The sequence below is a fragment of the Crinia signifera genome, chromosome 1 (assembly GCF_055691185.1).
Source record: "Crinia signifera chromosome 1, ASM5569118v1, whole genome shotgun sequence".
NCBI classification, from domain to species: Eukaryota; Metazoa; Chordata; class Amphibia; order Anura; family Myobatrachidae; genus Crinia; species Crinia signifera.
In genome coordinates this window covers 417,503,582-417,531,157 of record NC_139217.1, presented here as the reverse complement: position 1 = coordinate 417,531,157, position 27,576 = coordinate 417,503,582, and the positions used below count along the sequence as shown (strand labels likewise).

Genomic DNA, 27,576 nt, shown 5'->3' with positions numbered 1-27,576 from the left:
GCGGTGCAGTGACGGAGGCCCCCCTGTTACTTGTTATGTGTTGTGCGGGGGGGTCTCCATCACCTCCCTGCCGCCTCCTGCTCCACTCACGCTGGGGACAGCTAAGCAGGCTGTTCCCGGCACCTCCTCCTCCCCCCTGCAGCCGGAAGGACGTCTGGCTGCGTTACTAGGGTTAGGAAGTGTTTACCTTCCGGGTCCAGGAGGACCTGGACTAAGGTAAACCAGAGGTAGGGGGATAGGGGGGTCTGCGGGTTTGCGGCGGATGCTGCGAAAAGAAGCACATAGCCTTCTATAGGGTATCTCCACCCAAAGGTGGCGATACCCTACTATGCGGAAACGTGGCGGCGGGGTGTCAGTACATAGGAAAATGTGGTAAAACAGGGGTTTACCGCATTTTCCCCTTAGTACATCCTGTCCTAGGGCTGTAAAGTAATGTGAAGCAGGAGGCCTATATGAAATGTAACTGTTATATTGCATTGATAAATCGTAAAAGCCTTTGCTTCGTTGGTACGGTAATGATAAACACAATGCATTGCTTTGGAGCATTTTCCTAAAAGTTGTCGGGGGAGGGGGGGGCGGATACAGCATTTATCCCATTGTGACACGAGATGTAGGGATTACATTTATACAGTGTATGTATATATTCTGCATTAGTATTCCATTGAAGCAGAGTGGTTCTGCTAGTATCACAGGTTCAATACACCAATTAAGAAATGTGGGACTCCAGACCAGGCTGTGAGGCATCCTTAAACAATAAGGCAAGGACCACAGCACTTCTTAAATTGGCCACAGTGGATGTGTAACCTATATTCACATTTGGCATTGCTTGCTTTTAATGAAGCATCATGGGGCGACACATTCCACAGCGCTGTGCAGTTGGATGGGATCAGTAATTACAATCACAGTAACAGAGACACAACAGATGCAAAGAAATCTATTTACAAGACATACGGCTGAAGACTTTCAAATCCATGAAGACACTTTTCATAGTATGACTTTAACCCCAATTTACTGTACTACAGAATTCATACAACTAACAGCAAGGTTATCTCCTTACATCAGCTGAAATAAGCAACAATCTCTTCTCACCGTATGGGTCTCAGTGATGAGTCCGGTGCAGCAATGTATTCATGTGCATTGTCTTTCCACTACTAATACATCACTTATGGTAGGATTCCGTTGTTCTGCAGGGTGCAGCGCGTAACATTCATACTGAACAGGGATTGACGTGGAATGAAGTGCATCAGATTTTTTTTATCCAGAGAATCACATAACTATTAGACGACACAAGGAAGCGCACTGGAGAATATAAATATTGTTTCTTGGGTGGGGATTTCTAAATTTTACAGGTTATGTGGGGGATTCAGACCAAATTTGTTCCCCATGGCGATTTGCGTGAGTATGTGCGTGTGCACTGCCAACCCCCGGAGCAAACGCCTTTGGGGAGAATCATCATTGGGTCGTTCTCTCCAGGAGGGGCGGACATGGGGTGGGTAGGGGTCGGATGCAGGGGTACACCCAGCGTTTCATGGGCGTGCCCATAGAAATGCTGGGCGTACCCCAGAGAACACAGGCATGTGGATGCCTGGCTGCTTGGGGTGGGTGGCTGACATCATATGATACCACAGCCCGTCCCGGATTCGACCATCTGCGACGTCAGGCTAGACTGACTTTTATTAGCGAATGCGTGAGAAGTCATTTGATGGCGGGGGGGGGGGGGGACATTTGGTGGGGCTGTGGTCGGCGTTTACTTACTCGCTAGGGTACGAATACACGCAGCCTAGTGAACAGGTCTGAATCACCCCTATGTTTGAAAAAGGACAGGAGCGGATAGGTCGATACTTTATCTCTCTCCCAGCTTTGATAAATATCCCCCTTAGTTACTTATACAGTATATACACAATTCTCTGAAATTGATATGAATGGAATGGACAGCACAGTGATTATCTGTACTATAACACTGCACTATGGTCAGGGCCGGATTAAGGAGGGCTCAGGGGGTCAGTACCCCTGGGCCCCCCACTATCTGGGGCCCCCTGTGGTCAGCATGTATTTTTTTTTTTTTTAAGCTAAAACGGCATGGCAATGTTCCTTGTGTTTTATAGCAGTCACTGCAGGGCCAAATTAAGGCTCAGGGGGCCCGGAACACAGAAGGCAAGGGGCCTGGATAAAGAAGGGGGGTGTATAGTAGATTGTGCATACCTCCCAACCTGTCCTATTCCTGGTGGGACACAATGCTCTCTACCTAAACTTCCCTCTCAATATATGGTTGGTGTCACCTATGTTGAACTAAGTCAGTTAAAATAACTTTGTCCCTTCTAAATGGGTGATTTTGGGACGTATGGATTGTGTATATTAAATGTAAAGCAGAGGAATATAGTACAGTTACACTATTAGTGTAATAATGTTTGGGTACTGGTTATAGCTCCTTTTTATGATGTTTTCTTGTAGTAGAACAAAGACAGCTTAAACAAATCTTAAAATACAAATACAGTAGATCTACTGTTTCACCTATGTTGTCACATGCAAGTATAACAGCAGCCTCTGTACTACTTACACACTGGGACAGAAATCAGGAGAGCCGGTGATGTCACTGTGCTCTGGCCAGGGGACCCCCTAACAGAGGGAAGCCCGGGGAACAGTATCCACTGCGTCCCCCCCCCCCCCCCTTAATCTGGGTATGAGTCACTGTTATGCTCCCTGTATTATATGGAAGTTACTGCATTGCTCTCTGTACTACATGGGGGTCACTGCAATGCTCTCTCTATTACATGGTGGTCACTGCAATGCTCTATGTATTACATGGTAGTCACTGCAATGCTCTCTGTATTACATGGTGGTCACTGCAATGCTCTCTGTATTACATGGTGGTCACTGCAATGCTCTCTGTATTACATGGTAGTCACTGCAATGCTCTCTGTATTACATGGTAGTCACTGCAATGCTCTGTGTATTACAGGCATGCCCTCTTCCAGCCTAGTTGCAATGCAGCAGCCAATCACGACATAGTGGGTCGTCTACATAATCCGCAATCAGAACAAGTGCATCATGTCGCATTTTGTATTGCAATACCACCACATTATGCTTCTATGCATGCAAGATAGCGGGACGCATCTCTATGTACAAGTGATAGAACAACAAAATTGTTCAAATATATAATAAAATCACAAAATAAGCTTATTCGCTTATTTAGCCCAACTCCATTGCAAAAGTGCACTCCTGGCCGGACTAGGAGATCCGGCACAGAGACACTCCCATTGCTGTGAATGGGGCGGGCGCGCGCCTCACATGCACGTGTGTCCCATTCTCAGCGATCAGCACGATTCGGACTGCGCACACAGTCCCAATGGTTTACATATAAGTCATCAATCCATACTAATTGAACACAAGTGTAGCTCAGAAGCTAAAACCAGTGAAACAGATCAGGCTGCACAAGACTATATAAATTGCATATCAGTGATGAGCTTTCTGTACCTCTAATAAAAAATACCAGTAACCTCAATTTTGTATTAAATTATGCATAACAGAGCTAAGCATTTGTTTAATGTGTCTGGGCACTAAGTACAGTAAGAAGGGAAATAACTGTAGTATAACCCTTTATGTGCTTTCATCAGTGTAGCTGTGACTCTTAACTAATTCAGCCCTATTTTCCTAATGGGGTAGCAAAACTTCCCCCTCTGAATGAGTTGTTTGATGAAGAAATGAAGAGACAGAATCGATGACGCAGCAGTTCTGCAGATTACTCCCTGCACTCAGCTAGCTTGCTAGCCTTAGAACCTGTGGAGTAAATACTATTAGAAATGAAATACTGTCAAGCAGTGGTGACTCCAGGGTACAGCACAGTTTAAAAATTCAAATAGGGGAGCAGCACCAACTGCCATTACAAACTATCTCACTGGCATTAGTGTTGCTCCCCTATTTAAATTTTGAACTGTGCTGCCGCCTCTCTTTGGAACCGTTTCACTACTGGAACTGCCACTGCTCTCAAGCAAATAACTGTAATGGAAAAATGGGTACTTATGTAGTAGCCAGGCGCCCAATTTGCATACGTACGGTAACTTAGGAAAATCACATTGCATCGCATGGGCCATTTTAAGGACCATGCGATACGATTTTCCTATGTAATTTATTCACTGCTCTCTTAGCCCCGGGGGATCGCATCGCACCTCCTGCAAAATCGCATGCGATCGCATGCTGATTTTATAGGGTGTACGATGCCATTACATTAGCTATACAATAATATCATTGTATGACATACAATGAGGTTTTAGGTACCCCCCACTATCCACGCCACCCCAAAGCGTGGCGAGCGCGCGGGGTGGCGGAACGCGTCCTCCGACCTTTTCATACCCCCACTATCCATGTCGGCGTCGAGTTGTTTTTATATAGTGCCCGAAGTGTGGCGAGTGGACGCGGATTACTTTACATGTATTCCGCATCCCCTCACCGCGCTTCGGGCTCGGTGGCTCGCTGCGCTCGCCACACTATATAAAATCGACTCCAAGCCGACGTGGATAGTGGGGGTATGAAAAGGTCGGAGGACGCTTTCCGCTGCGCTCACCACGCTTAGGGGTGGTGTGGATAGTGTGGGGTGGGGGGTGCCTAAAACATCATTGTATGTCATACAATGATATTATTGTATAGCTAATGTAATGGCATCGTACACCTTATCAAATCGCATGCGATCACATGCGATTTTGCGGGAGGTGCGATGTGATGCGATCCCCCGGGGCTAAGATAGCAGTGAATAAATTACATAGGAAAATTGCATCGCATCGCACAGCCCTTAAAATGGCCCATGCAATGCGATGCGATTTTCCTACGCAGAATAGCCCACTTAGCAAATTGCTTAGTGGGTGCCCGTCTACTACATAAGTACCGAAAAATGTACTTTAAGTGCAGTCCATCTATGATAAATGTAATATTATTATGATTATCTATGAATGTCAGAGAAAGGTTTTACATCATTTTATTTGTTAAATCAGATGCTTTTTATACATTCATAGTATTTAGACCAAATGTAAAATTAAAATGTAATAAATGCGTAAGTATTTTAAAATATTAAGTATTTGATTTATTTTTATTGATTTATCATGTAATTGTATACATCAGACCTATATTTTTAAGTGCAAGAATACCATAAAGAGGCAATACTTGTTCCCAGGAAAGGCCGTCAGACGCCCACTCCTTCTACTGTCAAGATGTCCCCTTAGCCTACGTATCTCTTCACTTATACACCTCACAGTAATGTCTGCTGTGTTCTAAGGAAGAAAGAAATGTAATGACAGATGCTGCTACAGAGCTTATGTGCTAAATTTAACCTGTTACCAGAGGCACAAGTGATAAAACAGTGAATAGCACTTCCACTGCTGCTTGTGAAACATGAATACAGATCTTTTATAGCCAAGAAGAACCAGAAGAGACTGTCAGTATTGAAAGACTTTCTACATAGATGTTTAAGCAGATGGAAAATTCCAAACAATTGTCGTAAAAAGCTAGGTACACACCAGAAAGATAAGAGGAACGATGCATGATTTTCTTTTTCTGACAGCTCAAATGATCCAGAAAACAGTTGATTTTCTCTATATACATTTTTACCATTCCAACTGTATATAAAAAATTACATTTCCCTAAAGATAGTTGACGTTAAAATCTTTTAGCATACTGTACACATTGCATTAGCTGCTCAATATTGGCAGCAATCCTGATTTCTTGTTTCCAAATGACAGTGCTTGCTTGGTGATGTGTAGACACCGTGCAATAATCCCACCTAACCGCCAAGAATTAGCTTAATAATTGCATACTATCCACCCAGCTAAACTTGCTAGCACATTAGAACTGGGTACAAATTACAGATGTGGGTGGAGTCTCGATTTTTGGTTTTAAGTCTAATTTAATTATTTTCTTTTTGTTTGTTCTTTAAACCACTCACAGTTGTTTTGGTTTAGCATTCAAATTTAAAATCTGAATCTTGGGTTTTGGATACCTTGAAAATTGATAAAAACAGCTAAAATCATGTAATATTTGCAATCCAAGCCCCAAACTTCATATTTCTAATTTGAATTCTGAACCGCAGAACGATTCAAGATTTTTTTGCTTGGGTGCGAATTTCTTAAAAACTTAATCGCACATCCCTAGTAAAGATATACAGTAGTTCTGATAAGACTGGAAAATATTATTTCATAGTGTTAATGAAGAAATATATTAGGGCTAGATTTACTACTTTTGTAAATGCCTGTTTTAAGTATGTTCTTCCAGCCACACACCCACTAATGTTAATTTTGTTTGCATGACTCCTACATCTCTGCCCAAGTATTATAGCAGAACTTGAAAATCAAGATTACACCAGGCTCTAATCCACCCAGGTCTTGGTGAACGTAGACATTTCCATTTGCCTATAATCTAAGGAAGATGGAGGTCTGGCTTAAAAAGTGAGGCCAGGTCTAAGTTCTATGAGGCTACTTAATATGCACCCACTGTAATCTGCCACCACTGGGCCTCCAGGAAGACCAGAGTAATGCACATACTTGTCTATTCTCCGAGAGCATCTGGGGTTCTCACAAATTGTGTGAATTCCAGTGAGTGTAGGTCAGCCTCATCCTTTCAGTCCACCTCCTAGTGCAATGCCACCTCCTAGTGCAATGCAGTCAGGACTTGCTCTAGCATTAGACAGCATTAGATATTTGCCTAGGGTACTGGGATCTGGGGTAGGGGGAGGGGGGGTGCCACGAGTCTGTCTATCACAAATTAAGGATGTCTGTGAGAAAGACATCCTTGTTCTATTTAACCTTCACTGGTACTCCTGAGAATTTTCCGGGCTGTGCTCCAGTGCCCAGACTGGCAAACCTGTAAAACTCTTTGGAGTACCAGAGTCTACACTGCTTTGTACCGGGCAGTGCTGCTGAGCTGAGCGCTGAGCTTATCTTCAGCCGCTGCCCAGCTCCGGCAGCCCGGCCCGCCTCCTTCCCCCCGTATGTGTGTGACGTGACCTTGTGATGTTGCTGGGGAAAGGGCCGGGCAGTGGCCGATGTAGTGCTCAGCGGTGCTGCCCGAACCTGGGAGTCACAGCGGTGAGGTTTTTTTAGAGAGCCCCACCCAGTGAACACCACTGAAGGGGTTAATGCAGGTGGTGGCTGTGGAACACCACCTCCACACTTTCACTTGATTGGCAGGAAAGTGGGTATTGGTGGCAGTGGTGTGTGTGTGTGGGGGGGAGGCAGTGTGGTGTTGGAGGGGGCAGTAGGTTAAAGTTTTACCTAGGGTGCTGAGTAGCCTTACAACAGCCCAGAATGGTATCTATAACAATATTTCTTCTCTCACATGTGTAAGTGAGGTGCGCATTCCTTTTGGTCGCCGATTATATTTGAGAGAAGAAATATTGTTATAGATATACACATTGCAATTTTTTCTTATATTTTATATCCATATATTGGAAAATTGATCTCACGAGAGTTCTCCATCTGGATTTGAAAGAATTTTTGACATGCCCACACAGGGGAAGAGCTTAGTTTGGTTCACTACCCCTTCTTTTAAACATATTTTGCTTTAGAAGTCTTTTAAGGTTAGACTTTACTGTTTACTAGACAAGCAGCCTCCCCAGTAGCTCCCGAGATAAACCCTACACTTCAACTAAAATTTCAACAGCCAGTGGTGTCATGCCACAGCCAGTGGACACTTTTTATACACTGTCCCCCGGGCCAAACCATGACTACCGTGGCTGGTACTGTACCTTGAGGAGTGGTCGCATGGCAGCGGACATGATAACATGATTCATACATTAGTGTATAATGCCGTCAGCTCCTAAACCGCCTACTGGGGAAGTGGATGGGAACCGGGAGGCTGGTCTACTCCCCCTGGAACCTGGAATAACACCACATAAAGTCTATCGGACTGTCCAGAAGAAGTTTCATGCAGACTAATTCAGAAGAGCTTTCACGCATCATAATTTTATTCTTCCTCTTTCATTCTAATCTCTGAGAATAGATTATTTATAAACAATTGTTTATTTGCAAGAAGCAATCAGCAATTTGGATGATAACGAACAACAAAATTTGTTTAACATTTACAGTGTACACATTAAGTATTAATTTATTAATAGTTGGCACCTGTAAAACATGATTAAACAACAAGATATGTTATCCTCCAATGTTCTCCAGTATGTACTATTGTAAAGCGCAACGGAATCTGCTGCACTATATAAGAAACTGTAAATAAATACATAAATGTGTGATTGATAGCTGTGAGTCATATAACCATAGTTTACCATTCAGCAGGGAGGAAGTACTGTATAAACAAAGTTCAGTAGCTGGGTAATAAACTGTAGAGCAAATATTTTGTAGCTAGAGATTAGCAATAAAAACTGGAGATCCAATCTTGTAATTAAAGATATGCATTTGGAGCAGAGGAACATTTGCAGGTGCACTCACAGTAATATAATATACCACACAGAGGTGCGCCATGCACCATGCTTGCTGACTTTATGATTCTCCTCTCAAGTCATTAGGCTCCACCCCTGTCTGCGACTAGCGAGTGCGGGGGAAAAGGGTGGGGCTAAAACAAATATATTGAAGTGGGTGGGTATTCTTGAGATACATCCACTCTTCTGTGGGGTCCGGGGGTCTACCGGAAAAAAAAATTCCTCCCTCACCTTTCTGGACAGTAGGTAAGAATGCAGTGCCCTGTGTGAAATAACATGTGTACATAACTAAATAAATAATAAGAAATAGGTAACATGCCTCCTTCCCCAGAACCACAACTACCTCTAGTGATATACCGGTCCATCAGTGAAGGGTTCTGTGTCATCATCCTCCAATTGGCCAATGCAAGGTTGGTACTATCACATCTGTGAGATAAAGCATGTATATATGACACCACTGTGACACCACCACAATGCTTTTTTTTACTGGAGAATAGCCTGTAACAACAATGTACCTTTATGAACATACGAGAACATAACCTGGACTGATAAGTAACAAATGCTGTCAAATACTTCTGCAAGACACTCTAATAAAAAATAGGGCCCAGTAGATGCAGGGACCATTGACCTTATTCTGGTCCGTTCGGTAGTCCATATGCATTTGCACGGGGGTGCTTTTTAGCATCTGCACATGCGCAGACACATTTCTGCGCATGCGAAGATGCTGGGTGCATGCGCCCACGGTGGGCGGGGGTACTCGCCCATGGGAACGCCCATCGTTTCATGGGTGCTCCCATAAAAACACTGGGTATTCCCATGGTAATCGCCCGGTGACGTGGGTGGGCAGCTGACATCACTGGATGTCTGCTGCCCGCCCATTTCCGCGAGAACGTACACGCATGTAAAAGTGACCTGAGAGTCACTTTATATATGCGTGTGCGCACCACATCTTTCGAAGGGTGGCGACCATCGAAAGATGTGGGAGGTTCTCACTGGTACGCGAATGGATGTTTATGTAAATCATCCATTCGCATGCCATGTGACTGTACACGCCGTAAGAATGGTGGGCCAGCGTACCACCATTCATTCGCAGGGCAGGTTCTGGTTAACTCGCAAGAAGTTTGTCTATCCAATGACGAAACGCGTTGGGAGTGGCCTAAATCCACAACGCTGTGCTGTTTGTTCCTGACCCACTGAAGCTCCACAGGCGGTAAAACGGCTGGTCCCGGTCCGAAGCTGTCGGCGTGGTGTGGTGGTTATATTCTGGCAAGCTGTTAAATCTTGACCTACATGTATGTGAGCTTGATTTCACTTTTTTAGTAAAAGTTTATTGTGATGCTCATACTGTGCTCCCTCTCCGTTTCTTTTTGCATATATATATATATATATATATATATATATATATATATACACACATATATATATATATACATACTGTAAATATAGGTATAGGTCTACAAGCAGCAGTAAATGACTGGCACAAAATCTTGCATGAGAGTTTGATGTGTGGTCAAATATAAAACGTGTTATAAGAATTGATTCCTGTAAGTGGTTTTTACAAACAAAAGTCAAATGTGACCATATCAAAGGGTTTTTAAAAAAATATTCTTCACCCTACATTGACCCGCTGCAGGTCTATTAGATTTACAACCACAAGGCTGCTATAGCACTGTAGCACTAGGCATTTACAGAAGATCAATTAGAGCAATGTTGGATCGGTGTGTACTTTGATCACAGCAAGCAAAAAAGGAAACATGCCAGGTGTAGTATTCTTTGCCTGTAGGTTTTTGCCATATACCAAGGATACACATCTTGAAGATAGAAATCTTTATGCAACACATTGACAGGAGATACTAAGAAAAAGGAGTGAGGGAGCTGAAAGACATATTTTGACACTAGATCTTTAAAAACTTTTTTTCCGAGTCATTTGATATATTTCAGTTTACATTTTATAATATAGATAATTGGGAATGAGTTCCCTTCCCAGCAGAAACTGCAAACATGTCTATGCAACTATGTACAATCAATGCAAGCTAACATTATACAGATCATCCCTGTGCCAAAGGCAGTGATAAAATAGCAAAGTACTGTAAGTCCTGGGGGATCACAGCCCCAGCACAATAGATTGCGCTAGGATGTGAACGGTTCCTTGTGCCACTGGTATTGGATCGAGCAAAGTCTTGTGAGATCTTCCTTGGGAACTATGGGAGCAGCGGTGCCTGCTGGTATTGCCAGCATCACGAGACAGCAACGCAGGGAAGAGGAGATCCTGTGACAGCCACAGCGGGCTCCGCCACCGAGGCTGTGATTGATGCCACTACCACCGTTACCAGCATTGCTAGGGTGGTAAGTGGCTAAATTAATGGAGCTAAATCACCAATATTTATTTGAATATGAGCGAAAAAATTGGTGGTGGGGAAGGGGGGGGCGGCTACTTCTGTATTAGCGTAAGGTGGATGGAACCGTTAATAAGTTCCTGGCTGTTATTCATAATGTTGACATGGATTTTAAGTTAACGTGGTCATTAAGTAAACAATGTGCATGTTGTATAGTGCTAGAATGAATGTCAACATAATATATGACATGGAACTGGTTGACACCATTGTTTGGGCCAAAATGTGTCTTTTTGCAGCCTGAGACTACATTTGACGCAAACTTATACATTTCAGTGCTCACATCACATTGGACAAGGTGACTCATTGTACCTGTCGTACTCAATTGATCTTTTAACAGTTCCACCTTTTGACCATATTGATCTACCATTTTGATCTACTGTATTCCATGTTGACACTGTCTATACATTGTAACACATTGTTGCGATGCATAGAGCAAAACGTTTACACATTTTTAGCATATTCCCCAATAAACTCAGTATGAAGACTTATTTTAAATTAGAATGTCTAGGAAAAGTGTGTTTATCCTGTTCCTTAGTAGTTCTGCTACCCTTTACAAATAGGGAAAAAAACTATCACAAAAAAATTAGAAGTATGGCAAAAAGTAAAGGCAATAACTAGTTTAAATCAATTTCAATAGAGAATAGACATACTGTATGATAACATGCTACCCATACCCTCTGAAATAAATGTTCAAATATATTGTAAGTGTTCTCATTTGTGTAAGGCACACTGTCCTTGTTACATGATATGCACATTTTAACTCTTCATCCAAGTTAAGATTATTACCGTTCAAGAATATGATCAATAGAAATAAGTCATTAGAAAGTCTAATTTCCTTATTTACATTGACCATTCTTATTACCCATTTTTATTAGCAAATTACTTAAAACACAATGGTTTGCAATCTACATGACACTTCCATATGTGCGCAATAAATCTGTTCATTACATTAACAAATAAAATAGATAATTAATTATTGGAATTCTCCACTCTCTCCCACGACACTTAAAGAAGTCGGTTCAACAATAAATTCCATTTTATTTCAGGGCTCAAAATTCTAATTTAGCTTTAAAATGTCCACCCCACCCCTGGCCTAATATATTTACAATCCGTGTAGGTTCTTGTACGTAATATGGTAAAATGTAGCATTTAAAATAACAAAAATGTATACAACATCACACCTATAGGTGTGTACACACGTATCAATATACTTTCAATTTGATTTGCTTTCGATTTCCCCTATTCCACCCCCTTTCGATTTGGCCTTTGCTTTTACATTCAATTTCACATTTGATCTTCACTTTTGCATTCAATATCAATTTCGATATCAAATATGATTTACATTCAAGGTACAGTGTACACATTCGATTTACTGGATCGAATTTGATATTTCCTTGCCTGCACAGTCTAATTTTCTTTTCGATATAGAGAAAACGGGAGCGCGCATCAAATCGAATGTGGATCAAAAGTGTCTTAAAAACCTTTTGATTCGATTTTGCTTCTATAAGCAAAATCGAATTGAAAACCTGTAAAAACTGAAGCGTGTGTACACCCCTTAAAACAAAGCTACTGTATATTGTACGTAAATGGGTGATTTAGTAAAGATACTGTAGATAGATATATTGCAAATATCTTAATTAATTACATTTACCTGTGCTGAGTTAATGAATTGTGTATGGGGTGTTTTATTAGAACATCCATTAATTAATACAGCAAAGTAATTAGTTTGGAAGTTTGAGAACAGACTGTCCTGCACAAGGTGAACGGAGTATACTGCATGTTCTAGGTACATTATCTATGTACTATCAGTCAAAGTGCTATGACCTAGCTACAGTATCATCAATTTCCAATGATGCTGCTATGTATCGATGGGCAGGGCTATATAGCAGAGCCTGTCTTATTGAGTTTCTTCTTATTTTAGATATTTTCATGCCCTAGCACATGGCCTCTTAAAATTTGCCCCCAGGGACCACAGGTAGTGAAAGATTTAGTGATTAGCCAATTTACTTCAAATGTATCCATCTGGGACCAATTACCTGACTGATATATAACTGGTTAGAGGGCCACTGTTCTAGAAGACCAATACATTTGTGGATTTCCAATGAGCCTGATTAGATTGGGCTCTGACAGGGAGACTCAGAGTAACAATGCACCAGGTTTTTTTTGTCCACATGTATGTTCCGAATTAATCATTTATGTCCAGTCAGCAGTGAAAATATGAAAGAGGAAACATGCGGGGATGACAACGGAGCTGTTCTTTACAGAAATCCTCATTATAATACTGAACTTCATGTTTAACAGACAGGATGAAAACTGACCTGGAACATGTTATCCTGCAAAGGTACCAACCATTGTTATATTATTCTGTTAGGCCAGCATTTTTATTTGTCATGTAAAAACTAACAATTTGAATGCATTGGGGAAAATTTACTAAGATGGGAGTCATGGCGGGTTCTAGGGTGTCTGGCGCCCTCCTGCAAATGATACATTTTGCGCCCTCCTACAAATAAAGATATGGTCGCTCTCATTGTACCCGCAAGTGGCTACATCTCACTTGCTACTAGTTATGGCAAGCTACACCCCGTTCATAGGAGTATACGCACCATGCGATCCTACGCACACCCACAGGCAAGTTTATCACGACAAATGAGTCCCATTTGCCATTAATAGGCTTTTGCAGAAAAAGGACTCATCTGTTTGTCCACTTAATATGTCTCTGTAGAATGTTTCATGGTGAAATGTGATGGGAAGGTAAAGTCAGTGGGTGAAAAGGGAGAGTGTCACCTACTAACCTACTGCTGCTACCCTGCACCCCACACACTATACTTTTACCGCCCTACCCAAACACACTGCCAATGCTACCCTGCACCCCCTTCCCCGCATACACTACACTATGGGCCTGATTCAGCTTGACATTGCTGAAGTGCAAAAATCAATATTAGGCCAAAAGGATGTGATCGCATTTTGTTTGTCAGCGGGGCCGCAACAGGACAGCAAGGCAGCGTTAGGGGGGCACGATCATGACAATGCAGGCATACTTGCCTACCTGACCCTCCATGCGGGAGAAAATGCTCTGTTCCTGGGCTTCCCTGGTAATGTAGGATTGTCATCACCAGTGGGGAGCTAGGTAAAGGTGTTTCACCACAGGTGGTGGCAATCATAAATTAACAGGGAAGTCCAGGAGCAGAGCATTTTGTCCCGCATGGAGAGTGCTAACAAATACCACCACCTTCAAGAGATTAGATCTGGGGTAGCCAACCCTAGTCCTCGAGAGCTACCAACAGTGCATGTTTTGCAGGTCTCCTCACAGAATCACAAGTGAGCTAATTAGCTCCATCTGTGGATCTTTTAAAATGTGTCATTGATTAATGAGTGCAGCTGTGCAGCAGCTAGGTTGTCTGGAAAATGTGCACTGTTGGTAGCTCTCGAGGGCTAGGGTTGGCTACCACTGGATTAGATCAACATAAGATCAAATATTTTTCAAATGGATAAAAGTACATAATTATTTTAACTCAGTTATTTTTTATAAGAAATACATAAAATTTGACATCCGTTTATTTGCAGTTCATTTGATGGTTAACAGCACAGATTAGACTCCGACCCTATGCATTTCATCTCAAAAGACTTCATCAGGAGTAAACGGGTGTACGGTATCCAATATGGTCCAGTTTTGAAGAATACTGTATCACAATGGACTCTATATTCGATATTGGAAAAGGTTCAGTACCAGAGTAGCAGTTGGAGGAGAATTACTCTGGTACTGAACTGAGTCCATTGTGATATAAACTGGACCATATTGAATACTTTTGTGCATTTTAGGAATTTGTTTTAAGAACTTCATATTTATGATCGACATACCGTACACCCGTTTACCCCTGATGAAGTCTTTCGAGATTAAATGCGTAGGGTTGGAGTCTAATCTGTGCTGTTAACCATCGAGTGAACTGCAAATAAACGGATGTCAAATTTTATGTATTTTTAATAAAAATAACTGAGTTAAAAAACTTCTATCCTGTTCCATCTCCCGATAACAGGGGGGATTTATAAAAGTGGCTGCTTATTGTGTGTGTGGCGCAACCCGGATCAGCCCCCTTTTCTGTACATATATATATCTATCTCAACAATGACGGTGTCTACACATTTTGTTTTATGTCTTGCAAACAAAATGTTTAAAACCAACATTTTGTCATATTATTTAGCACACATTCTCTTTTATATTTATCGCAGTCTTTTTATTATTCTTGCAAGAATGTGGTAACATCTGCTAATATTTTGCTAAATGCTCTAGTAAAGTAAGCATCGCATAGATTAAAGTTCTTTTTTTTATTTCTGCTTCATTACTTTTTTATCCTCTCAAGTATTCCTGTCAAACTTACGTAGGGTACATTTCAAATTTAAAAAAAAATTTACTTTTCCAATTTGAAATGGGCATTCAGCATACACTGTATTTCTGCATGAGCTGTGTTCCCTTCATATGGTGCTGAACAGAACAAAACGCAGATCACACAGAAAATTAGAAAGCAGTGATTGATCCTTATGAGACTTTCAGTAACATATAGTGCGAGCTTTTGGGGCAATGAAGGAGGAATAGTCTTAGGCTCATAGAAACATAATTTAAAGACCAATTTCACTTTTCATTGATGTATAGTATTACCACAAAGCTAACATTGTTTATAAAAGAACAAAACTCATCTAACAATAATCATCTATATACTGTATATATCTATGTCCATTTGTGTGTCTACGAAACACTGCCATCTGTCGGCAGCAAGTGAAACTACAACTCTTTCTCTCCCCACCCGTGCACAAACACAGAGGCAACCACAAGGTTGCAGACTAACTTTCGAAGCATTTGCTTTAATCAGGCTTATTGGTCCTTAATAGCTACCTTTAATCATTCAAAAACGTCTGGCTTTCCCCAGGGGCGAATTCAGGGGTCAGGCCGCCTCTAGGCACAACATTTTTGGCCGCCGCCCCCCCCCTCTATTTTAATATAATGATTATTAAGGTATAAGTCATATATATATATATATATATGTATATATATATGCTCCAAATGAAGGCACTCCACAAGTTTAATGCAGATAAAAAGCTGTATTTCAGGTGCTCCACATGGCTAAGTACTTTCGGAGCCTCCGCTCCATCCTCAGGGCATGGGCAACAGCTACCACAAGTAAGACATAGACAAAGTGTGTCTATGTCTTACTTGTGGTAGCTGTTGCCCATGCCCTGAGGATGGAGCGGAGGCTCCGAAAGTACTTGGCCATGTGGAGCGCCTGAAATACAGCTTTTTATCTGCATTAAACATGTGGAGTGCCTTCATTTGGAGCATATGTTTGAAGACTACAAGTGCACCCACCACGCTGCTATTTAACTACATATTGCAAGTATATATATATATATATATATATATAGTAGTCAGCTCTCTTACATAGACTTTAACATCCAAGCAGGAGAAAGGAGGCGGCACTCAGCACGGATTTTTTTCAAAAGTGTATTGGTATATAGAAAAACATCTTAGGGCTTGTTTGTAATCCGCATGACGACGTTTCAAGACCGGGACGGTCTTTTCATCAGGTCATACAATAAGCATACAGTGATGCACCCCGGTCTTCAATATTTATTTCAGAGTGCCAGACATACAAACCAACCAACCTGTATATATATATATATATATATATATATATATATATATATATATATATATATATATATATATAGACGGGAGAAGGACGCAGCACTCCAGACGAAATCTTCAAACAGCAAATAATTTTATTGTGCTCAGCAACATTTCAATACAAGTATGTATTATCTTCAGGCACTGAAGATAATACATACTTGTATTGAAACGTTGCTGAGCACAATAAAATTATTTGCTGTTTGAAGATTTCGTCTGGAGTGCTGCGTCCTTCTCCCGTCTATATATTACCCTGACGAAGGCACCCGACAAGCAACCCTATTTGGTGGTGTGCCCGGCACCAAACAGTATATATATATATTACATACAAATTTTACACCTCAAAAAAAATGTCTGGACTGCTAACTGTATGGAGGATCTGGAGGGAGGGTGAATTAACTTTATTTGCAGTCTCAGTCAGTCTCTCTCACACTGACTGACTGACTGAGTGCAGGGAGTTTCGCGCTGCTCAGCTCAGCTGCTTCCCCGCCTGCGGCAGTGAGCCAGAGCAATTCAGCTCAGCTCACCCAGCGGCAGAGCCTGACACGCAGGGGGACCGTCGGAGATAGCCAGTGATGTACTTTGCATGGCAGAGTGGATGGGCAGTGGCGGGTGACGAGCGGCGCTGCCGCCGACATATGATGAATCATGTCGGCGGCACCACTTCTCACTTGCCGCTGCCCACCCAATGTTGCCCATAGCAACCAATAAGATTCTACGTATTATTTATTTAGCTCCTTCTAGAAGATAATAGATAGAATCTGATTGGTTGCTATGGGCTACATCCCATCTTCAATATACAGTAACTCTTATCCTAGTAAACGAGAGGCGCTTATTGTGAGTTACCTATATCATCCCTGCCAGTCTCCCCACTTGGTTTACATGTATTTGCATAGGACTCTCTTTCTCTCACACATGCCCAAACACAGAAGCAATCACAGGTTAGCAGACTAGTTTTCGAAGCAAGCTTTCAAAGCATTTGCTTCGAGTGGGCTTACTAGTGTAGGTGTAATTGCCTATACTCCCTTGTACTACAGACTCACAATTTTCTAGGGATGGCCATTGACTATCGATGTTCCCAAAACATCGATGGTCGGGACCTAGTGCTCAATGTTTTGGGCATCGATAGGCGAGGGTCGAATAGTTTGATGCCATCGATGGATGGCATCCGATGTCGATATATATATATTTTTTTACCCTACTGGCTGCTGGCCAGCTGCCCAGCTATACACCCTCTCCAAGTCCTAGTAAGAACGGGCCCGGGCCGGGTGGCCACCGCCGGAAGGTGCGCGCATGCGCAGAAGAAACCTCATTATCCAGCGCGTCAGGTATAGTTCTATCGCGCATGCACGCACCTCCCGGTGGCGGCGGCGACCCCCGGCAGCTTCTAATGCCTTGATGAGACCATTCCTGCCCCCAAATCTGTAAAAGACTAGAAGAACATATTTGGCAAGTATGTAAGTACGTAGGTGATAAGAAAAAAACACATAGATTTGTATTCAAATTGTTGTGCTCAAAATTTCATTGTTTCAAAATGAATGCTGCACAGAGGGTACACTTTGCATATTATTGCTGTGCCATTTTCCCTCATAAATAACAAATCACTTCCATCCACAAATTCCCCTCCATGAATTGCTGCATGATATAAATAAGGATACAATGTGTCAAACTGTGAACACAAAATAACAATTTGCCTTCCTTACTTGGAAATGAAGTATTTAAACACACCGAAGCATTTTATGATCATGTTTTTATCTTGTACATGATTCAGTCATCAGAGGAAAATAGCTTCTGCTCAGTCATTGTACAGAAGAAAACACTTCATCAATTTAAACAGGAATTCCCCTGACCTTGGGGAAGTCAGGAGCTAAATTTCAGCCATATGCATGGTTTATATGTGGCAACAAAGGAGGTTAATTTGTTTGGTGTGTACAGCAGCCTTTAACTTCTCTCTCTCCATCAGGGATTGGTTCAGTTGTTCAGTATTCCCTTGATTTCGCTGAGCTGCCTGTCACTGTGGAATCTCTTCAACAGAGGCAGCCGCGATCTCTCACCTGCCCTCATTTGTACAATACACTTGCAGCCAAATTAAATAGCTGAGAAATGCAAATGTGAGAAACTATTCTTCACCATGTGTTGGTTTTAGCCTGTCCAGTAATTAACATTGCTGTGAATATCAAGTATTCTATATAAGTATACAATGTTGTGAATGATATTCTAGATGATTTGACAGTCTGGTTTCTGGAATTATTGTGATTGATGCAGTGGTGTAACTAGAAATGTTGTGGCCCTTTGCAAATAAATAGTTTCTCATTACTAGGGGGTCACATGCTCATTGCTAGAGGTTTCTATGCTACAATTGTCATTGGGTTACATGCTCATTGCCAGGGGGTTACATTCTCATTGCTAGGGGGTCACATGATCATTGCTAGAGGTTTCTATGCTACAATTGTCATTGGGTTACATGCTCGTTCCCAGGGGGTACATTCTCATTGCTAGGGGGTCACATGATCATTGCTAGAGGTTTCTATGCTACAATTGTCATTGGGTTACATGCTCGTTGCCGGGATTACATTCTCATTGCTAGGGGGTCACATGCTCATTGCTAGAGGTTTCTATGCTAATTGTCATTGGGTTACATGCTAGTTGCCAGGGTGTTCTATACTAGGCAGCCCTTGCAAACGAGCATGTCGTGTGAGTGGGGGCGACCCGGCATTCGCAGGGTGGCGTCTGGTAGACTCAAACAGAATAAAGTCCTTTGTTTGTCATCTCCGAGAGCATCTTAGTTAGGATGAGGCTTGTGGTTGGAAGGAAAAAGGCAAATCTGGATCAACAAGATCAATCCTGCTAAACCAATAACATGTTCCTCATTAACAGGCTCCAGTTTCTCAATTTACTCATATTTATTTTGGTTACTAAATGCATTAATGTAAAATGATGGAGGCACAGCATTGTTGTCCATCTGCAATATAATAATGTAATTAAGACAGAGTGACCAAGCTTATGGTGTTTATCTTGGGTAGTTGTCAAGGCCAATAAGTCATAATTTTAGGATTTTTTTGTCAGAATAAGTGACTAAACCTATTACTTCCTCATCATAGCTATGCTAATAACCTTCCCTCATCTGTACACAGATGAATACAAGTGAGGATTATAGTCTTATTTATTACCAAATAAATATATTGATGCAATAAACAATCTACGATTTAATAATTGTTAGTTGAATTAATTACATTTTGGACTCCAGCTTTACTGCAGGGTATACCTAACACAATTAACTCTAAGGTTCATTTCTATGTCCATTTGCTAGCTGAGGAGTGAGGGACCATGGAGTTATAACCTAATGAATATGTTCTATTAAGCCCTCAGAACCAAATGGTAAATTGGTTTACTTAAAAGTCCCTTTATATAGACATCATAACACATATATAAGAGTTTTCCAAATGCGGTCCTCAAGGCACCCCAATGGTCCAGGTTTTAAGTACAGATGGAGCCGCTCTCATTAGGGAGGCCCAGGAGAATGCAAGTAACTGCATCTGGAGAGCCGGACGGGCTTTGATTTGCTGACCTGTGACCCCCAGTGTGCCAAGCCTATTGGGTGAGAGCCGTTCAGGTGGAGTTAACACCGATAGAGAGATCTGGGAATGGAAGCGGAGGCACTCTGTAAGGGCCGGGAGGTGGTTGGTTGAAGCCTGTGATGTGCTTAATGGGCAGCAACAAGAGGAGGGAGAGGGATGAGGTCAGCGGGAAGCAGTCAACAGGGGACAAGCCGTACAGTCACATGGTGGCAGGCACGGTGCCCCTTATGGCTGCACGGCTTGTCCACCTGTAGAAACGGCCCTGTGGTTACGGAAGGCTACAATATGCAGCAGACAAAGTGGCTACATGACATTAGTCTAATTTCGTAATACACATGGATGGATGTTCTTATTCCGTGTTACTTTAAAATTTAAGCTCAAAACACAATATTACCATAACCAAATAAAATATATGACATTTTTATTGCATCTTCTGTGTGGTTTCTACTGTGTATGACTATAACAAAAATATATTGCAAAGCTCTTTGGTTTATTATGAGGCTGACCAGTCTTTTACAGCAAATCCTGAAAGCCGACATCCTGAATTCTTTAATAATGACATTACCAGCCTTTTCCTCAAGAAACATTTTTATATCTTATTTCATTATGATTCAGCGCAGGAGTTGCTTGTGAACAATTCAATGTACTATTCAAAACATATGTTTTCCACTGGTTTTATTACTTATAAAACCAGAAGAAGCTCCACAAACACTGCAATAAAGGATTATTACCTAGCAAGCTCCTTATATGTAAGGAGCAACAAAACTGGTTTACATTGATTCAAGTGAACTAATCCAAAGTCAGCTATTGTACGCAACTAATACAGGTTGAGTATCCCTTATCTGAAATGCATTTTGGATAAGGGATTTTTTCGGTTTTTGGAATATTTTTTTTTACATAATTACGTGGTCCCCTGGTGGTGCCCCAGTGGTCCCCTGGCATCCGTGGTGACCTTCAGGATTCTCTTCAGCTGCATCTCAGGTCCCAGGAGTGCATTGCACGAGTGCGTGGTCGCACCGGTGCGACCGCGCACCAGCGCAATGCACACCTGGGACCAAAGATGTCACTGAAGAGGATCCCGGAGGCCGCCGTGGACATCGGGGGATGAGGTATTATAAGTATGAAAAGGGGCGGGGGAAAAACCCAACAAATTATCCTGAAAAACCTTGAATATTTCGGTTTTTGGAATACACAGATAAGGGAGACTCGACCTGTATTAAGAGTTTGCCCTGGATTCCTTGGGGTTTATATACAATTATGGAAGTTCTAATGAAGGTAGGATGTTGCCCATAGCAACAAATCAGAATCTACTTCATTTTTATTTAGCACCTTCTAGAAAATACTACATAAAATCTGATTGGTTGCCCATTGCAACATCCCATCTTACAGTAAACCCCTCAGAGTTGAGTGCAGGCAATGCCGCAGGTCTTTGCTTAAACTACGTTTACTGTACATTTGAGAGTTTTAAATAAATATCTATCCTACTACATATGGGGGTTTAGTCTGAGTCAGACATCAAAATTAGCAGCAGTCGACACATGGGTGTCAGCAACAATATAAAATAGCCATGATTAGAATAGAACTTTGTAATGCCTTGTGCAAGGGTCTGGTAGGATTACCATGGAGTGTTGGATATTTTTGCTCTGTAGCTTATAAACCGAGAGACAAAACATGGGTTGCTATGAATTTAGGGTGAGTCATAATGATATCACTGCAAAGTGACTGTGTACTACTTACTATTTAATTATTCTGTAATTCTATAAACAGTTGTTAGCATTTTCCATTACAATAAGGTATAGCTGTGCAAGGAATGAATTGGACCATTAAGCCTATTTCTGAATTTCTGCATAAATGTGACCTTAATCTAAATTTTAATAGATACAGATTACACAATGAGTCAAATAATTTGGAAAAGGGATTTACTTTTATTGGGAATCTGCACCTACAGTACATGATTGTTGATCAATCCTATACATTAGATTAGAGCAGTTTTGAGCTATTTTTCCTAACAGAAATGCTTTTATTTATGGAGGTAACTTGTATGAACTCCTTGCTTCAGGTCCTGGCATAAAATTACTATTGAATTAAGGCCTCGGACTTTGAATCATTTCAAAGTAAAAAAAAAATTCTGCTCGAAATTTTTGTAGACTAATTTATTTTATGGTCATTGTCTTATGGCAATATCCGACTTCTGCAGACCTTGAGTTTATGGATGGAAACCAAGTTGACTTTACTGATCTGCTTACCCACAAGATTTATATAAACAAATAAATTATCCGATCAGTTAGTCTGCAGAAACTACTACCACTTCGACATTAGAATATCCACATGATTTAACAGTCAACAGGCACCATGTTGACATTCACAGAATGCTATGTCGAATTTCGACTTTTGAAATGTCAACATTCTGAAGATTCCAATGGTTAGGGTTAGGTACCACTTCACATAATGGTTCTAGAGGAGTTTATATTTCCAGTTGAAAAAAGTTTTATGGCAAGATGTCCTAGTGTGCATTTGTGTTGTAAAAGTAGAGAAAAATAGCCAACAGGTGTTGTGGCTTACAGACATGGGTACTTATATGTTAGTTGGGCGCCCACTACAGTTAGTACGCTTATACCCCACTATCCATGTCGGCATGGAGTTGATTTTATATAATGTGGCGAGCGCAGTGAGCCACCGAGCCCGGAGCGTGGTGAGCATAGAGAGCCCCAAGAGGGGACGTGCAAAACTAAGCAAATAGCTTAGTGGGCGCCCAACTAACATATAAGAACCCGGACATCTTTATTTTTCAATCAGCTAATACATTGATGTTTCTTTTAGCTCTTTAGTCATATATTCATATAGTCAGAGTTTTTTTATGACTATTGGCTTGTGATAGGGCAAAATGCTGACACTCCCTAGGAAAACTACAGAACAAGGAGCAATGGAGGTGAATAATTCTGCCCGATGATATACAATACTGTAAGCACATGGCTGTAAATAACACAATTAATCTATATCATTTATGTACTGTAGCAAAAGTTGCACATGGTACTTAAAGCTTACTTAAAACATATCCAGAGCTTATGTCAAACTTCGACAATATGTAGTATAGAAATGAACAATATATGGAAATAAAGAAATGCCAGATATAAGCATACAGCAGTACTATACAGAATTCATATTACTAGAAAATAGCAAAAGGTCAGGCTGTGGGCCTCAACGTAAGTTCTTTGTAGAATACTGACCTACTGTAGTAATTGCATTGCATAAGTGGATTTTTTTCTAAAGAACTGAAAATATGAACTGTAAATGCTAAAAGACTGCTTTAAAATGAAATTGTTACAGAACATTTGATACCTACTTAGGGATATATAACATTTGGAAGCAATTAAGTTCTAGGCTACAGTAGGCACCATCCACACAAAACGAGAAATTCCATTAGTTTTCACTCATTGGGAAAACAGGAGATCATCTTGACTTGTTCTTTAATGTAAATGTTAGAGCGCACTAAACTTGGAAACCTCTGCAATTTGGCAAATAACACATCTTAAAGAAGGACTGTGTTCAATTTTACAGCTCGTTGGCCAGAGTATTGGCATTCCAATGTACTTAAAAATCAGATATCATAATTTGGAACGTTGTAGTCATCAACTTTCAGTTAAGGAAATTGGACAATGGTTAGAAAGAAAGAAAAAAGGCAATTCTCATTTATTTTCTGAATCGGATTTTATTAAACAAGTTTTCATAACGGACTGCATTAAGCTGATTGATAATCCTCGCAGAGAACAAAAATGTTCATACTTTTGCAAATGTTACATTACAGATCACCCAATTACCTTAAGATTATCAATCTGCTCCATTAAAAAGATGAAAAAGTAGATTTTTCTTCAAATGAATATTTAATTGGCAAGTAGGTTTCACAGCAAGTGAATAATATGAGCTATCTCTGTTCCAATGGTTCATTTTAGACAGAGAGGGGAATTGGAGTTAGTGAGGGAAGTCAATCTGTAAAACAAATGAATTTGTCTAGATCCTAATGGGGTATATTTTGCTTAAAGGATTAAGACATGAGAGTAGCCACTGACAGATTACATAACATCACGTGCTTCCTAGCACTGTATGAAATGTCATTGACTTTTTAGAACAGTCCATACTGATGAATTATTTAACAGCTGCTACAATATTCAGTTTGATTACTGATCTATTGGTTTCATTTTAAAAGTAAAAATGATTCATGGGAAAGGTCTAGAAGAAATGCATAAAAAGGAAATCTTCCCTTTTTCCTATTACAGAATTGTCTCCTGTGATTTCTACACCTCCGCAGCATCAAGCAGCAAAAGTTAACTGAGAAAGGAATATAATAAAAAAGGCCAAACAGTTATAAAAACAAACCACGAATCCAGCTTGCATGAAAAGCAATCATTTGTATGGTAATGAAGCTATTTTTTTTCCATTCCAATCTACTAAGTCGCCTTTATATTTATACCGTGTAGCATCATTAAAATAACATCTGTCTGAATATGCAATGATGATCCAACTAACATCTGCCAGAATGTAATATAAATGGAACATATATTAACAAATTATGAAATAAAATAATAACACCACACTATAAGACAGTTACTAGCACTGCAACGTTTTGCTCAATTTAGGAAATTGCTTTAGTCTTATTTTCAGATTGAAGTTTTATGAAATGTATTTATTTTTACTAACAACATTCAATATATCAGGGAGGACTTCTGTCATTACTAAGAATTCAAGTCCACAAAACAGCCAGTAGGCTGTCTGATGGTTGTCTGTGTTCACTTCTATAACCACCAAAATAACCAAAATCCAAAAAAATATAGTTGAAGTGATCTATACAGATCCAGGACCACCTCACACTTTTTTTTTTACATCTTGGGTATGAGTAAATATGCAATTGTTGGTCTTTACCATAAGGCCTGCCCTCATTAACCAACTATCGGACAAGAGAATTGAAGAGCGGGATAGGCAGTGAATAACAGGAAGTGCAATAAGTGGCTGTTGGTGGGAAAATGAACTTCCTTTAATTTCAGAACTTAAGTGCAGGGACAATCAATACTAACAAACACACCGGAGAATATGTATCCAGAGAGAGACCATTTGCTCAACCCAAAGTGCTTAATAAAGCCATTCCAGGTAACTTTTGACTCTTTCCTCCAATCTATAATCTAATGACGATAAGGTTGGCTTTACTGATTGCATACTTGTTTCTTATCCTAGCTGGATAAATCTATAAGCTGTACTGTAGCCAGATAAATAAAATGCACCTCGCCTCTCTATATAATCCCACTCAGTTAATAGGGCTTCTCCTGCAGATTGATACAGATGTTCTAAATCACAAGTGTTCATGAGAACAGGGGATGGCATAGTAAAAATATGAAGCAGTCCATGTACTGAGGGAGTAGGGATTTATTTTATAGATGCGGTCACTCCCATTGTGATATTTATATTAATTTGGGAGATCAGATCAGTGCCTGTTCACACAATTTAAAGCCCCAAAGGCTTCATTATCTTTCAGGCAGAGAAACGAACTACACAGTCTGGTAAGCACTAATCTCATCCATTCCTTTCATCCTAATACTCCCTCCTACAAGCCATGACGAATTGTCTGTATTTAACAAGACCTTTCCCCCTCTAACAAGCGAAGTTAGGGAGATATTCCATTCTCCGCACAGATGTGATGCCAAACACTGGAAGAGATGCAGTTATTTAGCAGAGGTGCAGAGCTGAGGCTCAGAGCCCAGCAACAAGCTAGCGTGCAGAGCCCAGCAGAAGGTAGGGATGGAGAGCCCAGCAGAATGCAAAGGGGCAGAGCCCAGGAGTCTAGAGTGCAGAGTTCAGGAGCCACCTGGGGATTATAAGTCCTAGTACAAGAGCTCAGGGTCAAGCACAGAAGCGGTTATAGACTGGGGAGCAGGACTCAGGTGGATACTGTTCAACAGCACAGAGCTAGTAGGGCACAAGCTGGGGTGCACATAACTTAAGCTCAAAGCCCCAGTGCATGCATTGATGATGATGATGATGATGATTGGCATAGTAAAGGACACAGGGAGGACCAATGACATTTACTGCTTAGTTCATGTAGAACAGTACCAGTATTATAGACCAGTAAATAATAAAGTATTATTTTACTTGTGTATCACATTTACCTACCACCATATCAAACTCTAAATGTATAGCACTCTGTAAATGAAACTTTGAAAGACAGTTCTAATGATCTTACAGCACTCCCTAATAAAGCATGACTGATGGGAATACTGGCATCATGTAATACTGTAGTAACAGCATCAGCTAGGGATATTCCACAGTTCATCCAGACTAATTTCCAGGCAGGGCTGCATCTTACATCACTGCATGGGAAGCTAGGAGAGAGATAAGGACTGCCCTGCGGTTATTTAAATCCTTATAAAAGCTGATGAGGATTACAATTAAGCTCTCTCTCTCTCTCCCTGTCATCTCATTAAGACCATTTGCTAAACAGAACAGGTCTGCAGATGGCAGAGACAAATAATCCTCCCTTTTCCCAGAATTGAAACTATATGTTTATCTGATATCCTGCATTCCCTCTATCCCTCCTTCTGGTCCCCTGTGGAACACTTCCCTCCCATGGGCACATTCATAGTAGTCACCTCTGTGCCACTGAGGATGTGTCTCCAAGTCATCCACTTAGGTAAAAGTACAGCATCACTTACCTGCAACTAGGAGAGGGACCCAAAGGCTGACACTTAGCAGGAGTCGAGCGACCTCCTTATGGATCATGTTTCTCAGTCAGTATTACAGATACCAAATGATCCTTCCAAAGGGGGGAGAAAAAGCCAAAGTCCTGTCCTGTGAAGATGGGCTGCTTCAGTATTCCTGTGCCCCAAATCCTGCGCGGATTCGCAGTCAGTGTTGTAAGGAGCGCCTGCTGTGCGTTTTATGTGCGTCCTCCTGCTGCGTCTAGAGCACGACTGCCCGGAGTCAGCAATGAGACAGCAGCAGCTGTCTGTGCGAGAGTGCTGTGTATACAAACACAGGCAGCGTGCGTCTCCGCCACACAGACCTCTCTCTCTCTCCCTTCCCCGGTCCTCTATGCTCAGACAAGCAGCTCCTTCTGCTGGAAGAAAGAATGAAAAGACAAGAAGAGATTGCAAAAAAAAAAAAAAGAGAGAGAGGGAGAGAGAGGGAGAATGGGAAGAGGGGAATGTGGTTGCACCGCCCAGACACCTGCTCCTCCTGCTGACTTAGTTCATCCTTTTCACTTGGGCTTTGCTACACTGCTCTTGCCTTAAAGGCACTGCAACATCAATATTGTATACCTATATGTGTTTTGATTTGGCTTAGAATAATGTGAACTCCTGTCCTATATAAGTATATTATTACTTTGTATGTATTTGTTTGGCTCCTGCTTGTGGAGCATCAGAAGAAATAAGCGCAGTTACAGTAAGAGGCGAATTATCCTCCAAGCTCCCAGCTCTGTGCTGCGGAGGAGCGGAGCGTGTGATGGATGGTACCCAGTGACTG

At 41.2% G+C, this 27,576-nt stretch overlaps 1 protein-coding gene across 5 annotated transcripts in view; it reads right to left on the bottom strand.

Annotated features, from left to right (window-relative positions):
* The window catches only part of EDIL3 (EGF like and discoidin domains 3), a 510,230-nt gene extending 483,001 nt beyond the window's left edge, over positions 1-27,229 (bottom strand). For 3 of the 5 annotated variants that reach the window (XM_083151831.1, XM_083151829.1, XM_083151832.1), the window contains exon 1: positions 26,766-27,229. In XM_083151831.1, coding sequence (XP_083007957.1) covers positions 26,766-26,832 — 67 coding nt within the window. In that variant the 5' untranslated portion in view covers positions 26,833-27,229. The remainder of the gene's footprint in view (positions 1-26,765) is intronic. The other 2 variants (XM_083151828.1, XM_083151830.1) reach the window with 1 other exon arrangement.
* Positions 27,230-27,576: the final 347 nt, after the last annotated feature.